Source organism: Aspergillus candidus, assembly GCF_002847045.1.
Source record: "Aspergillus candidus strain CBS 102.13 unplaced genomic scaffold BDW47scaffold_5, whole genome shotgun sequence".
NCBI classification, from domain to species: Eukaryota; Fungi; Ascomycota; class Eurotiomycetes; order Eurotiales; family Aspergillaceae; genus Aspergillus; species Aspergillus candidus.
This window is the reverse complement of record NW_020194010.1, coordinates 718,022-733,573: the sequence shown is the minus strand read 5'-3', so window position 1 is coordinate 733,573 and position 15,552 is coordinate 718,022. Positions and strand designations below refer to the sequence as shown.

At 54.0% G+C, this 15,552-nt stretch overlaps 5 protein-coding genes across 5 annotated transcripts; 2 read left to right on the top strand and 3 right to left on the bottom strand.

The window, feature by feature from the left end:
* Positions 1-83: 83 nt before the first annotated feature.
* On the bottom strand, positions 84-2,483 carry BDW47DRAFT_100097 (uncharacterized protein). Its single transcript, XM_024811358.1, has one exon. It carries the CDS (start codon positions 2,091-2,093, stop codon positions 102-104), a length of 1,992 nt encoding a protein of 663 aa, XP_024675419.1. The 5' UTR covers positions 2,094-2,483; the 3' UTR covers positions 84-101.
* Positions 2,484-3,599: 1,116 nt separating this feature from the next.
* On the bottom strand, positions 3,600-4,858 carry BDW47DRAFT_67419 (uncharacterized protein). The gene is made up of 2 exons (XM_024819584.1): positions 4,418-4,858; positions 3,600-4,352 (listed from the first exon to the last, which is right to left on the bottom strand). The coding sequence occupies exons 1-2, from the start codon at positions 4,644-4,646 to the stop codon at positions 3,811-3,813; spliced, it is 771 nt and encodes a 256-aa protein (XP_024675418.1). The 5' UTR covers positions 4,647-4,858; the 3' UTR covers positions 3,600-3,810.
* Positions 4,859-5,617: 759 nt separating this feature from the next.
* Positions 5,618-8,872, bottom strand: BDW47DRAFT_115538 (HAMP domain protein; the record flags this gene model as incomplete). The annotated part of the gene is made up of 2 exons (XM_024814808.1): positions 5,618-8,394; positions 8,512-8,872. 2 exons carry the CDS (start codon positions 8,870-8,872, stop codon positions 5,618-5,620), a joined length of 3,138 nt encoding a protein of 1,045 aa, XP_024675417.1.
* A 1,431-nt stretch (positions 8,873-10,303) lies between these two features.
* Positions 10,304-12,554, top strand: BDW47DRAFT_122953 (putative C6 transcription factor; the record flags this gene model as incomplete). Its single annotated transcript, XM_024815952.1, has 2 exons — positions 10,304-11,639; positions 11,695-12,554. The coding sequence occupies 2 exons, from the start codon at positions 10,304-10,306 to the stop codon at positions 12,552-12,554; spliced, it is 2,196 nt and encodes a 731-aa protein (XP_024675416.1).
* Positions 12,555-14,732: 2,178 nt separating this feature from the next.
* On the top strand, positions 14,733-15,547 carry BDW47DRAFT_122952 (C2H2-type zinc finger protein; the record flags this gene model as incomplete). The annotated part of the gene is made up of 3 exons (XM_024815951.1): positions 14,733-14,937; positions 15,013-15,250; positions 15,304-15,547. 3 exons carry the CDS (start codon positions 14,733-14,735, stop codon positions 15,545-15,547), a joined length of 687 nt encoding a protein of 228 aa, XP_024675415.1.
* Between the last annotated feature and the right edge of the window lie 5 nt (positions 15,548-15,552).

Below are 15,552 nucleotides of genomic sequence, written 5' to 3'. Positions count from 1 at the left end.
GGTCCACCTCATCCATCGCGGTGTCGTCAAGCCTCAGTATATGCGACTGGAATGTCCTTGCCAATGCATCGCGCCAATGGAGCAAAAAAAAGAGGAAAGATCTACGCCACCAAATTCCACTGTGCCAGGTACGACCAGCTCATACCCACGCGCCCCTCCGCTCGCCGGTACTCCTCGGGTGTCACACCGCGGCAGTCGTGTCGATCGCCCATGGTCTTCACGACCGCAACGTTCAGTTCCTGGCCCGCAGCCCCGAGCATCCGCGCATTTGGCACGTCAACATACCAGTAGTCGCCGCCCCCACCCGGCGTGCTGCCCCGAACGTGCGTGAACGGCAGCCGCTGAACCTGGCGGCCGTCTACCCCGTGGGTCCACAGCAGGAAGCAGCCGGGCCGTGGCTGGCGACAGTGCCGTTCTAGCGTCCAATGCTCGCAGCGGAAACCGAACTGGAACCGGAGCGGACCGGGTTGCGAGATCGAGATTGTGGGGCCTCCCGGGCGGAATGAGCGCGGGTCAATGTCGAACTCCTCGAGGCCGAGGAAGGTCTGAGGGGGACGGATCGGCCCTAGCGCATCCGGGTTGGAGAGGATGTACTCCTCCCAAGTGATCGTCGGCCGACCATCGTCCCGGTAGAATCGAGTGGGGTCCTTGGGGAAGTGCCGGAGACCGAACTCGTCGTTGGACATGGTGAACATGGCGGGCTTGAATGCTTTCTCGTACGGCAGTCCCTTGCCTTTGACGTTGCCTGCGCCCCAGCATGCGTCGAGCAGCTTCCACTGGCCATGGTCAATGCGGACCGCATTCCACGCGTGACCGCCCAGGTTCGGGGTCGGTATCGGAGCACCCGGCGCCGGGGCGTTGTATCCAAATCCTTTGCCGTGACCGGAGATGACGACGGCCTCCATACCCACGCTGTTCGCCAGCGTCGCATACAGCTCACCGTAGCCCTGGCATACCGCCAGCCCGGTGCGGGCGGTCGACTCGGGTGTGGACCGTTGGATGCATTTATTGAAATAGGAGTGGACATCATATTCGACGTTGTGGTGGCACCATGTGAAGAGGGCCCGGGCCTTGTCGGTATGGGACGGGAAGGGCTCCGTGAGCTCCCGGGCCAGCCAGCCCAGATCGTGCGTGGGCAGCGACTGACGGGGATACCGCGCGGCGTGGGCGTCGGGGGCGGAGAAGTCGCGGCACAGCATGCACGACGCGGTGGGTGTCGCCGGCGACGTTCCGGAGGCCGGGGGATGCGGTTTCGTGGCCTGGAGCTTCGACAGGTCTGGGCGGGATGCAAGTGGTACGGGGGGCGGAATGCCATTGGGAACCGGAGACGCTCGGTTCATGCGCCCGAACCCAGACTCCCTAGCATTTCCAAGCACGATGTCTGTGGGCGGTGGGGGAAGATTCCTCGTTGCTGGCTGAGTACTGACACCCCCGTTCGCCAGAGATGATCGACTCTGACTGTTTCTGGAAGGAAGAGGTGGCCGAGTATCGGCGGATGTGAGGCTACTGCCGTTGGTCCGGAGACTGTTGCTTGAGGGTCGACGGGGCGGTAGTCTGGGCTGGGAATCACTCGACGTGCGAGATGACATCGGACGCGATGATGGCTGGGTGGATTGTCTCTTGGGCGGAAGGGGGGGGAGATTGGCCTCCTCCAAGGGGGGCGCCCGCAAGCGACCCGAATCCACCGAGGTGGCTGACGTCGCGATCGATGATGCTCGGCTTGCGCTGGTTGTAGTTGATCGAGAGATGTCCGAGGCCGTCGACTCTACCGAGTTCCTTCGCGACGGGTCCTGGGACGGTCGGCGGGGCGGCAGGGCTGGCGCTGGTTGGTTCGAGTTCTTGCGCGAGGGCAACGGTGGCGGGACCTTGGGTCTTTGACCCGTCGATCCCGGGGTAGGCGGTGGTCGAGTATCCCCATTGACCGGGGAGTAGTTGATAGCGCTGTAGGGAGGGGGGGCGGCGGGGCGTGCGGGCAAAGTGACCTGCTTTGCGATCCCCGGAGATGGAGCGCTCTCGGGCCCATGACCGGTCTGAGCGTGCTTCAAGGCAGCGATCCGCTGCTGGATCGACATCACTTGAGTTTCTTCCGCCATCTCCACCGATTTAGATAGATCAAATAGGCCCAATGAAGGATATATGAGAGAGAAGGGAGAGGAAGTGGAGGGCCCTGGTTAGTTCAGTATAAACCGTGGAACGAGGGGAGGATGAATCAAGGCATTCAGGAACGAGAGAGACAGGGAAAGGGATGACCCATCGAGACTCCAACACCCCGAAAGTAGAAAGAAAAGAATAGATGAAGGAGTGAAAAAGAGAGATGGAGATGAGAGATGAAGAAGAACGAGAGATGGAGAAAGAGAGACAAAAGATAAAGAAAGAGTAAGAGAGAGAGAGCCTGGGAGCCTTGCGAGGCTGCAAGGCATGGGGCCAGAGCGGGGATCGATGATTGGCCAGAACGTTGCCGCATTGGGACGGGTGGGTCACGGGGTTATATATAGCCAGTGTTTTTGACATTGATGTTTTGATGTTTAATTATATAGATCGATTTGAAGATGATAAGATATAGCTTTCAATATTCATATCATCATGGGTATTGATAAAATATGTGCCTTGTGGGCGAGATTCGGAGTCATCTGCCCCAGGTGTTTGCGGATAATCAGCCCTATAAGCCTACTATTTTTAGGAAAAGGTCCAGTATCCGACCGTTCTCCTGGGAGGGTGAATGCCTAAGACATTTTTCAGATAGAAATAACCACTTGAATAGTAAGTATTAACCTTACACCCAGAGTGCCGTATCGTACCGGTTTATGTCCACAGTCCTTACCACGTGTTAGATATGACCTTGGTGCTCCCTGGGAGGCCGGGGTGGATATATGGAGTCTCGGATGTCTTGTAAGCACCACTGATGATATGTTCAGGTTATACTATGAAGCAATCCGCTGACATCAAAATGAAAGACATTAAAGTTCGTTCAAGGGATCATCCCTGTCTCCTGCCAGGCGCCAAAGAAAGGGACTTGGACAGCAGAAGACGATCATCTGGCGAGAATAACAGAGATCATCGGTCCATTCCCGCCTCGATTTATAGAAAAGGGGAACCGTGCCTCGCACTTTTTCGACAAACAAGGTAAAACTATATGGCATTTGCCGGTCCTCCACTTCCATTCTCATGCTTTGGCTATAGGAAACCTCATTCGGATCCCTAATTTGTGTCCCACAAGCCTGGAGCGCCTCGTAAACGGGACCGCAATGCCTTTCTCAAAGCCGAGCGATATGCCTGGTGCGGAGATCCCTATCTTTGTCGACTTCCTAAGAGGCATGCTTGACCCGGAGACTCGAAAATCAGCCCCAGAACTTCTTCAGCACGAGTGGATCAATTCTGGAACGGAGTGAAAGTAACGTGGCGTTGCGAGAGTGTACAGGGCTACATGGCTCTGCAACTTTCAAGTGGAAATACATTAATCATAATATCTAGTTAAAGTGCTTTCTTACAGCCATTCACCTGGAGCGGTTCTGTTTGGATCTCGCATAGGGGGAACCCGGAGTAGCATTCGCTACCGCTTCGCAAGATTTGACGTCGATATCCGGCAAACTCTCCAACACTATCCACGAATCCATATCGGCTGCAATCGGCAAGTGATATAGCCCAGGTTCACGCAGACGAAATTACCAGACTGCCACATCTCCAGCGTTTTCCCATGCTACACGACAACCCTATCGCCCGAGCAGTCCAAAGACAGAACATAATTCCCGCGTACTGCTGTGGATAATCGTATTTCCCTCGTGCGCGGAATCCATGACCTCGGTGTCCACGCTACTCGAGCTCCCGTGTGTACCGTCCGTCGAGTTCCCTCGGCGGATCCCTTGTCTTATCGAGCTCATGAATGTTCCGCGACTGGCCATGTGCATGGACCAACGCCGGGTTCCCACCAACCCATTGCCCTGCGGAGTCATAACCTCCACTATTACCATGCTGCCCCTCCACCGGCTTCGGTCCCCACTTCTTCCGGAAATATATAAATGCCACAGTCGCCGCCACAATGAAAACCGCCAGACCGACCCCGACCCCAATGCCCGCCGCTGCACCGGCCCCAATCCCCGAGGACGACGAGCTTCTCGCGGCGGTAGCGCTAGCACGAGAGCCACCCGTCGCAGTCGGGGAAGAGGTAGGCGCGTACGACGCCGAGCCGTCTTTCGAGATGTACGCGATAGTGGTGAGTTCTTCGGGCGGAGGCCCAGGGAATTGATCGTCAGAGACGGCGGCGCAGTCGGGTTCACCGTTTGGATGACGCGTGCAGCATGCCCAGCGCGCGCTGGTTTCGTCGAGGTACGTGAGGAAGGAAGTATTGCGACCGCCTAATCGTGCAAAATTTATGTCAGTACCGCGCGCATCGTCTCGGTAACCTCACAAACAAACGAACCGCATCGCGTGACGCAAGATGGATCTTGCATTGTCGGGTCGCTGCAATCGGCATTATAGAATTTAAGACCCGGCAAGCCATACGGATCGTTGCAGATATTATTACTGAGGCAGTAGTGACCGACTAGACAGCAGGGCGCGTAAGGGGATGCGGCGTTTGTCGGGGCACAGGGGACGTCGTTATTCCATCTGAGGATCTTCCCCTCTTTCATCCGAAAACAACTCCCCATTATGGCGACTGCAGGGAATTATCCCGTGTAATGAAATCGCTTGAACCACTTTGCGATGGAATTCAAGGGGTCCGACGAAAAGCAGAGATGAAGCTGAGCAGTGGCAGACGGGGGAATCCCCGAGGCTGGAATAGATTGGCCCCCACCTGCAAGCCTCGACAACGTTTCCTGGGCTAGCGTCCATGGCGCTAATCTGCATATTACCTTGACTAAAAAATTGGTCCTTTAACTATAAACGGTCGGTGCGTACTCTAGTCCCACCAACGAATGGGCTGTGTTGCGACAGGGTTGAATGCGCGCGATGTGATCGGCTTATCTCGTGATTCGTATAGGACGGGACGCTGCAGTGTACCTGACTACCACTTAAGGTGTAAAGTCACAATAGTAATTGAACAACACTTGATTTCCGTATTTCTGGGAACCAATATGTAGTGTTCCTCGCTCTGGTCGGGCTTGGTTCGAATGAGGTGGTGCGAGTAAGTCTTCCTGCTATTCCTGTGGGTCCGATATATCTTCTCCACGAAACCCCCCCATAAAAGATATAGGATCCACGGGATGTTTATGATAATAGGACGATAGATCATGAAGATTTAGGGTTATTCTACTATACTAATCATGTGAAATTTCATGATCATTTTGAACCTGAATCGCGTCCCAAAGGAAGCCAATACCTCCCACAGCGCCTGGAACAAGTCATTTTTAAATCCATGGTTTGTCCAATAAGCAATACATGGAGGACCCTTCGAACAGCTTTTGGACGGGTGTCTTGTTCCTGTAACGAACCGGCTGAATTTCAAATTCATAGCTCCCCGGTGAGAGAATGCTTTTATTGTCACGGACCGGCGTGCCTGTATGTGCTCGTGAAAGGTCTTCGTGGACTGAATGTTCTAGCATTCTGTATGCGGGCATAGCAAATTGAGCCCTTAATCAAATAGCTAGGGAAAAGACTCCCTCATCTCAACAGCTCCGTGCTATTTCGGTGACGGCATTTGTGACGGAGTCTCCCGGAGCGCAGCATGCCGATGAATCATTTCCATCATCTGTGTCTGGTTCAACGGCTTGGGCAAATAGCCGTCCATGCCAGCAGCGAGGCATTTCTCCTGATCCCCAAACATCGCATGCGCAGTCAAGGCGATGACGGGGGTATGGCGCTTGTTCTGCAATTTCTCGTAGTCGCGGATTTTTGCCGTCGACTCGAAGCCGCCCATCACAGGCATCTGGACGTCCATCAAGACGACGTCGTATTCCCGGAGTCGGAATTCATCGAGGGCTTGCTGCCCATTTGCCACTACGGTCACTCGATGATGGAACTTTTCCATCACTTTGCACGCGACCTTCTGGTTGACCTCGTTGTCTTCGGCGAGGAGGATGACGAGAGGCGATGTGCCCTCCGCGTGGACGCGGGACGGGCGTGCCTCGAGGGCGGGCATAATTCCATTGACTAAGTCGATCGCGCGACAGGGAGTAGTTACGTATGACGTGATGCTTAGTTCCGATGCAGTCTTCATGCTTACTGATACGACAGGCGAGGCTAAAACTGCAGGGACGGCCTTAAAGTGCTCCGAGGTTCGCAAAAGGGCTGCGGACTCTAGCGTCTGAACGATCAAGGCGTCGTACGGTCGGCGCGCGTCGCCTCGTGATTGTATCTTAGCAGCCGGTGGCAGACCGCCGTCCTTCAGGTCGAGAATCTCCACGTCCAGGCCCATCTCAGACAACATGAGTAGAATCGCCTCGGGTGAGTCGACATCTAGGCTCCGGTCATCCTTGATAAATAGTACTCGGTGGCCTTTGTATGATGCCAGCAGCCGGGTGACTTCTTTCTGCGATGGAATGTTTGGTTGCAGGGCGCATGTAAAGGCAAAGGTACTCCCTGCACCAACGGTGGATGTCACCCAGACCTCGCCGCCCATGAGATTGACCAGTTTCTTGGAGATAGACAATCCAAGGCCGGCCCCTCCAAACCTCCTTGTCATCGAACCGTCTCCTTGCTGGAATTTATCGAAGATCAACCCCATCTTGCAATTTTCAATGCCGATCCCCGTGTCAGAAACAGCAAACTGGAGCATGTATGTGTCGGAATCACTATCTTGTTCGGCCTTGTCGATGGCTAACTGTATTCCACCCCGTTCGGTGAACTTGATGGAATTCCCGATCAAGTTCAGGATAATTTGCCGCAGCCTGAATGAGTCTCCAATGACGCTATCCGGTACCGAATTACTGATACGACATGTGAGCTGAAGATTCTTTTCGCTTGCTCCGACAGCAAGAGTTTTCAGAGTCTTGAAGACAGTCTGGCCAAGGCTGAATGGGACATGCTCGATCCTTAAATGGTTTGCCTCGATCTTAGAGATGTCCAAGATATCATCTATGATAACCAACAAGCTGTTGCCAAGATTGTGGACAACATCAAGCATCTCGCGTGCATGAGGATCGAGATTATCCACATCGAGCGCCAGCTGGGTCATCCCGATGATCCCATTCATGGGCGTCCGAATCTCATGGCTCATGTTAGCCAAGAACTCAGACTTGCTCTGGTTGGCTAACTCGGCAGCCTCTCTCGCGGCAGTGTTGCGCTGGATACTGTCACGGAGGTTGGAGATCATCTGGTTGATTTTTTGCCTGAGTTCGTCCATTTCGCCGGACGTCCTCACCGTGATTGACTGGCTGAAGTCACCGTCCGTGGCAGCGTTGGTGATCTGACCAAATGCCCGGACCTGGGAGGTCAAATTGTCGGCCATAATATTGACATTGTCGGTCAGCACTTTCCACTCCCCTTCAACGTCTGCCACCACTGCCTGACCACCGAGAGTACCGTCAACCCCCACTTCCTGCGCCACTTTGCTGACCTCAAAGGCGAATCGGCTCAGGCGCTCAACCATGCCATTGATGGTTTCTTTGAGACCCAGTATTTCCCCGTGCACGTCCCCTCCGATGCTCCTAGTGAGATCGCCCCGAGCCACCGCAGTCGTCACATCAGCAATTTCCCGTACCTGGATGGTCAAATTCATTGCCATCCTGTTGACGTTCTCCGTCAGACTCTTCCAGACACCTTCCACTCCATAGACCTTGGCTTGTCCACCGAGCACGCCGTCCGTGCCCACTTCTCGCGCAATTTTGATGACCTCCTGCGCAAACTGCCGGAGTTGTGAGACCATAGCGTTGATTATATCCTTCAGGGCTAGAATTTCCCCTTTACAATCGGCTTGAACTTTCCGAGTGAGATCCCCATTAGCCACCGCCGTTGTGACTCTGGCAATGTCGCGGACCTGGGTCGTCAGGTTGTTGGCCATGGCATTGACATTGGCCGTCAGCTCACTCCAGACCCCATGCATTCCGGCAGTCTGGGCTTGACCACCGAGAATCCCCTCGGTTCCCACCTCTCTGGCCACCCGGGACACCTCACTGGCGAAGACCCGCAACTGGTCTAACATGGTGTTCATGGTTTCCTTGAATGTGATGATGTCCGAGTCCATCTCACGGGGGTGTGTGGGGACCTTTCTCGACAGGTCTCCGTTAGCAACTTGGGTGATGATCTCCCCGATCTCGTGCAGTGCTTTCTTGAATTCCCGGTTTAGTAGCCGATGTTTTTGGAGCTCGAGCTTCATCGTCCCCTCCTCCACCGTTTGACGACTGGCCATAGCTTCGTCAAATAGACGGGCGATGACCGGCCGCGGAAGGTTGATGTGGTCACACGGTTCATCTAGAGCTTGCTCAACCCGACGAATATCATCGTTGTTAGCGCATGTTCCTGGGCCCCATGGCGTATCTCCCTGTTCTGAATTTCCGTCCACGCTGGAGATAGCGTTAGCACGATCTGCGATCCCTTGGGCAAGGGTAGATGCCTCGATTTGAGTAGCGAAGAAACGCCTCAAAGTCGCATCAAAAACATACTGGTGGAATTTGCGCTTCGTGCTCCCACGGGCGATATCGGATTCCGAGACTGGAGACGGAAGGCGGGACGGGATCTCGGGGGGTTCTGGCGGGCCGTCATCTGGAGACTCCTTGGATTGAAGGAAACGGATATAGCGACCCAACGACTGAAGCTCCGTCTGGAACGCAGATTTCCCGGTGGAGAGGCTGCCGGGAATCCGGCAATCGAAGAAATCCTCCAGTTCGCTCCACGACCCGGGATATTCGACGGAAGATTCATCGGTCTGGATTTCGTGCAAAAGACCGACGTGCAGATGGGATGCCGCCGTTCGAAAAACCTCATCAACGGTCGTCATTGCGACATTCAACCGAATGCTTGTGTGTCATATGCGTGTGTGGTATTTGACGAGATGTGAAGTTGGCATATTCTTGTCCAGCCTGTCCCAGGTTTGGGGCGCAGAAAAGTAACCGGATGTCACCACCATATTCCACAGACCCTACCAGACCGCCCTCAATGTTGGTATCAGATTGGCTCTGACAACCCATCACATCAATAAAAATGCCGGAATTTAAAGTCCAGTGGACGGAACCCTTGTTGATTGGGGGTTTTCCGGAAAGTCGCCGTGACGCCAACGATGGAGCCATGGTTCGGGTCCGAAGCCACGACACCGCGATCGGGCGTTCTAGACCGGGGAAAGATGGGGTCCTTCACAAGACACAATTACATCGTTCCGATCACTTAATTTGTTGTCTTGGATCCATGGGTTCCACCCTTTATCCACGAAAACGACAACCACCTTTGGTGATAAGAATTCTAGAGTTTGTCTAGAACCTCGTGCGTGTTCTAGCAGTAACAAGTGACATGCCAGGGAAAGTACCGATTTGAGATCAAATCATGCAAGTCTCGTTGTGATGACTCGTTAGACTTTGTGGACGCCCATCTGCACCTGGTATTGTGTCGCCGCCGGCGTCAGGGGCGTTGAGATCGGGACAGCTCCAGGCCCATCTCTCCTAACGCCGCTTACAAATCCGAGGAACCGGATATTCAACTAGAGCATTATAACTGTGGCTCTCATCGTCATGGTCCTTGGACTTGGAGGTGAGATTGAGCTTGACCGAAACCGCGGTCAATCAGGTATTGTTAGTCATCGGGTACTGATCATTCGGATATCACCGAGGGATAATAACAGCAGACAGTATGGTCATGATGAGGGACCAATTGATCTTTGAAGATGAAATGAAGATGGAGATGGAGATGAGGAAGAGAAAGATAGAAAGATGAAGATCAAGATGAAGCCATTCAAGAGCACGATAGCGCGCTAGTCCCTATTAGGTAACACAAAACGGTATAATTACATAATCCACTTGTGTGAATACGCTTCTCTGGATTTCCGTGATGGAACTTGGATGGAATCAAACGCGTCCAGTTCGCGGGGAAGTCCAGGATATCAGATAGCGCCAACAGGCGCATCTTGGATTGTATCATGGAGACTTCTGCATGGCCGTGACGACAACAGGTCGAAATATTGCCTGTCGACGTCGATCTTGACAAAACCTCGGAAATGATACCAAGTGGGGAATCAGCTAGTCGACCTTGAAGCTAGCCAGAGAACTAAGTCGATTAGTTCGTTTCTCATTCTCCCCTTTTCTCCCGTCCTTCCGTTCCGTTCAAGCCTCATCCTTCGACGGTCAAAGAGAGGAAATAGGATGGCCCGCGGTTGGAGCCGACCATCGTGCTTGGCTTTACTCATCTCTCCTCCACTTCCTCCACCGCGTCTATCTCCACCATGACCAACCGAGACCCTGAATTTCGGCATCAGCTGGGGAAATTCCGGCTGGATTCGTCTCTGCCGCCTCCGCATTCCGTCTCCTCTCCTCCGTTATCGCGACATCCTCACCCTCCCCCGCAGGAACCGTCGCCGACCGCACTCAACCCGCCCTCCCCCCTCCACGTCCCCGGTCCCCATCGCAGCAAGCGCGTCTCCACGGCCTGCGACTTCTGTCGCAAGCGGAAGAAGAAATGTGATTTTCGCTATCCCAATTGTTCCGCCTGTACACGGGCCGGCGTCCGCTGCACGATCCCGCCTCCGGGACCGCAGGTCGCTAACGCGTCCGTGCCCCGCGACCAGCTTGAAAATCTACAGAATCGGGTCCGATGGCTGGAGGACATGGTGCGCCGCCAGACGGGCGTCTCGGTAGCCAACCGGCCCACGGGGAGCGCGCTCGACGGTGCCGGGGAGGGCGACGCCGACGGATGGTATCAGGTCCCGGCGATTATGATGACGCGCGGCGCCTCTCCCCGTCCAGCCACGGCTAATGCGGCCGCGGCCGCAGTCGCCGCATCGGCTTCGAGTCCGACGGGGGCCACCAGCCCATCGGCGGCTGCAGCTCCCGAGCTGCCTAACGTTGGGGAGATCTTTCGCGACCAGCTGGAGCATCGTCGGCCGTCGGTCGCGCGGCCAGTTTCGTCTTCCCCGCGCGTCGTGCGCCTGCCCTCGCTGGCGGAGGCGGAGCGCGTGTCCGCGCAGTACTTCGACAGCATGGGATACCAGTACCCATTTCTGGACCGGTCCGAGTTCATGGGGCATCTGCGTCGCATCTACGCGGGGGAGACGCCCGGGCCCGAGGTGGTCTACAGCTACCACATCACCATCGCCATCGCCCTGTTGATCAAGTCGGCGGACGAGACGCAGACCGCCAACTTCTACCGCGCCAGTCAGGAAACGCTCTCGTTGGCGCTGCAGAACGAAGATCTGGCCGCAGTGCGGGCGCTGCTGAGCCTGGGGCTCTACACCATGTTCGCAACGACGGGGCCGAGTGTGTGGCATGTCCTGGGATCGGCCCTGCGGCTCGCTACAAGCCTGGGGCTGCATCGCTCTCGGCCGGGGATGAACCTGGTGGACGAGGAGATGTCGAAACGCGCGTTTTGGAGTTTGTACAACCTGGATCGGCTGATCGCCAGCACCCTGGGTCGGCCGTTGGGTATCGCGGACGACGACATCAGCGTGGCATTGCCGCGGGAGCTCAACGAGGATTGGACGGAGGCCCCAGGCACCAGTCCTATGACTATTCCGCTGCAGGTCGTGCGGTTGCGACGCATCTTCTCGCGCATTTATCGCTACCGTACGTGTTTGGGATGGCGTGTGGACATGATTAAACATAGCTAATCATCGAATAGTGTATAACAACCAGCCGCCTCCGCCGGCGTCTGAGGCTGTGACGATGCTGCGACACTTCCGCCAAGAGCTGGACGATTGGAGGCGCGCGGCCCCCGTCTATCCGCCGGCACTTCTGTACTCGACCAGCTACTACGATTACCTGTACGCGACGACCCTGCTGCTAATGCACCGGCCCAGTCCACGGAACCCGATGCCGGATTCGACCAGCATCGTAGGCTGCGGCGACGCCAGCATACAGGTGATCCGATCGTACTGGGACAGCTTTTCGGTAGGGAAGATCAAGTGGATCTGGTTGACGCTGAGCCAGACGTATTTCGCGGGGATCACCATCCTGTGGTGTCTGAATCAGAACTTCCGTACCGTGCAGGCCGGACAGCCTGCGGTGTGGAAGCCCGACGACCAGACGATCCGCCGCGCGACGCAGGCGGTCGTCGTGCTGTTAGAGGAGTTTAGCAAACGACGGCCTGGGGTGGAACGACTGGCGGAGACTTTCCGGCAGCAGAGCACGATGCTGTTCAGTCATCTGGCGTATCAACAGGAGCAACAACAAGAGATTTTCCAACAGCAACACCACCAGCATCCACCCCAACAACAGCACCTGCATCCACCCCAGCAACAACAGATGCCACCCCCACCACCACCATCCTCGTCCCTTTCTCACACCCAGTCGCCGTTACATCCCGACTCGCAGCCGCACATGCTGGTCGCACCGCCGGTGCCGCTGGCGCCGGTACTGGACGAGGTGTTACTGGTGGATGGATCAGGGACGATGCCGGTGATGGATCCGCAGCTGGCGGAACAATTGTTTTATTCGTACGATTGGTTTCAGGAGGAGATGGCGACTTATTATACCCTGTGATTGTACATATTGTTGGATTGCATGTGCTATTTATACCCTATATATATTATGAACATATACTAGACTTGTTTATATATATCGCAGGACCTAGCAACCACCTGCATCTCTTCCCTCAACAGTTGTATATGTATCTACTAGCAGCTTCTGGGTTATCTAGCTACCTGACCCGGCTTGCAGCGCGCCGGTGCCGCCAATATATGTTTGCTGAAACTGTGACCGGATTTTCTAACAACAAATTTTACATTTTGTTGTTAGAAATAAAGAAACCATGAAATCTCAAACTTCGACATATCGGATACTATCCCTAACCCACACACACACACACACCGACCAGCCTCCACAGTAACCCATAATGGAGGACCTCAATAAAATCCAAATCCCCCCTGTTCAGATAAGATAGTTGCCTCATGTTGGACCACATTCATCCGAGTTTCAAAATGGGACAAAAGGGTATATCATCCTCACCATCTTCGTACTCTGAACCCCACATCCCACGGTTTCTAGCCTCTCTTATGACTTGTTCAAGCCGCAGCTCGTCCCTTCCAAGCCGCGCCCTCAGTTCTCTAGCACGCTGTTCAATCGGGAATAGATAACAAAACTGACACTCAGACGTATTCCTGCCTCCTTCTACAGCCGCATCACGGAAGAACCCGCACGATCGGCAAACGACATGTCTTAATCACTCTCAGTCTCGATGAATTGAGATCTGTCATTATCCAGAGGACCCCTTCATAAGAGAATTGGAATCAAGCCTCAGAAAGGCAATAACACTGATGATGGGATCGGTGATTACCCTCTGTGGAGGGATGTAAAAAACGGCCAAAAGATGATGATAATGATGGCGGTGGAGAACTGCGAACAGTTGCAAGTTGCAGGAAGAGAAGACCATACGAAACAGTGTGGTAAACCCTGCGTATCTCACGTAGTCTCCAATTCTATTTAATTCCGTAGTCACTGCCACATTGCTGCTGGTTGTGACCTCTATAGTTCTGGCGAGTTGACCCAGCAGATCATCCATATAGGGCCGTGCGCGATACATGTCGATTGCACGTATTATGCGATCTTGTTGTTTTCATGTGTACCAGAAAGCTACGCGATGCATTACCAGACAGTATATTTTACCTATCTATTTGCCGGATATGGCCAGACCAGTCACCAGTGAAGACTGAGGACACGGTATTATCTCCACGAGAACTCAAGATTTCCATTGTCTGCAACCTCTCCAGCGGCAAGGGGTTGAGAACCTTCTCCATATACACCAGTCAGTGGTCCATTCACTGCAACAACGGGAAGATAAGGGCGTATCCTCTGTACGAAGGATACAGGATGTAAACCATGTAAGGAATGACGAGATATAAACGCAGGTGGCCAATGGATGGATACAGATGCGCTGCGAGGCTGGGGAGGTATCTGCGGAAGGCTTCCCATTTCATGTGGCCCACTTGGAAGGGACAGAATCAATACGTCTCTCCAGAGTCTAGACTAGGGTAGTTGTGTGTCGTGGAGTCACTGGTACGAAGACACATTCCCCATATACCATAACAAAGGTCTTTTTTTACCTCTATATCAATCAGCTCATGGGAGAAGGGAAATGAGAAGAAAAAAAAAAAGAAAAAGAAAAAAAAGTTCAGAATAGAATCAAGACAACAATCAAGAATTGAATGAGAAACAAAATTATCAAGGGATACCAGAAAAAAAAGAAAGAAAGAAAGAGAAAATCAAACATCACCAAATAGTGAAGCATGGAGGGGGATGTGTTGTGAATGCTAGGGCTTCTGTCGATGCCCAATCTCAACTCGAAACCAACCATCATTGGATTGGCAGCGTTGGCAACGTCGATCATAACTATTTTGTTCATCTCTCTCTCAATGTCTCAATGCAATGATGTCTTGGTGGCCCTGGGGAGCCTCGTCCACAGTACTCGCGCCAGGCAATTCCAATACATTATATATAGCTCTAGCGACACCTCCCAACGATTCATTCACCTAGCTTCTCTCATGTCACTCTTTTCTTGTTTGTCCCTTCCTTCCATTCTTTGATTTGATTTGATTTTTTTTTCCCGTTCTTTTCTTTCTTTTCTATTGGGTTGCGGGTGCGGGCTTGGCTATGGAATCACTGGTCTTTAGCCAGGTTGAAGACCAGGCTGAGGACCAAGCTTGTTTACTTTGGGGCCCAGAAATGGCTGCCAATCTAACGGCTACCTCACCCGGTATCCCTCCAGAATTCCTCGAGACCCATGCGGAACCCTTAGGCACCTGGGAACATTATTGTAATGGGCCCTATCCCTATCCTGAGTTCTATTCGAACGGCGTTGGCGAAAGCCAACCGCAATTCGCCAATTTCTCGCCCCCCACGGCCTACGAGACGGCAGAGTTCAACGCCAGTGATCCCCGGAATCGGATCTTTGAGAGCGAGCCTCTATAGAGAGCTACCTCGGATGAGATCCTGACCGGCACAGGCTACCCCCAACATGCTGGGATCGCAGGGGTGGGTGAGAGACACGAAGACGTCGAGGGTAAGGGAACCGGGGGTCAGATTCCCATCACGACCGCGCCAGGCTGCGGTTATACATTCGAAGAAGCTGAGATGCCTTCGTATGAACATATCCGTGCCTCGTCGGAAGATGGGAAGTTTCATTGCCTACATGATGATCGTCATGATCACCCCGTTGCCTACGAGAAAAGGTACCAACTCCGGTAAGTTCCGTAGCCACGCAATTGTTTAGTGCCCCCGTACTGAGGACGGATAGGAAACATATGCGGGTGCATGTTCGGCCTGTGAAGTGTTCTTGGTGCGAAGAGACGGGCGCAAATCAAGCGGATATTCGGCGTCATGCGGAACTGTACCACAAGGAACGGGCCCTGGAACGGTGGATATTGATCGGTCCCTTCCCCTGTGACCTCTGTGGCACCGAGTTCACACGCAAGGACAATTTACAGAAGCATGTCAGAATCCAGCATGGACTACCTGGGAGGGCACCGGCTGCTCGTTAGGGACC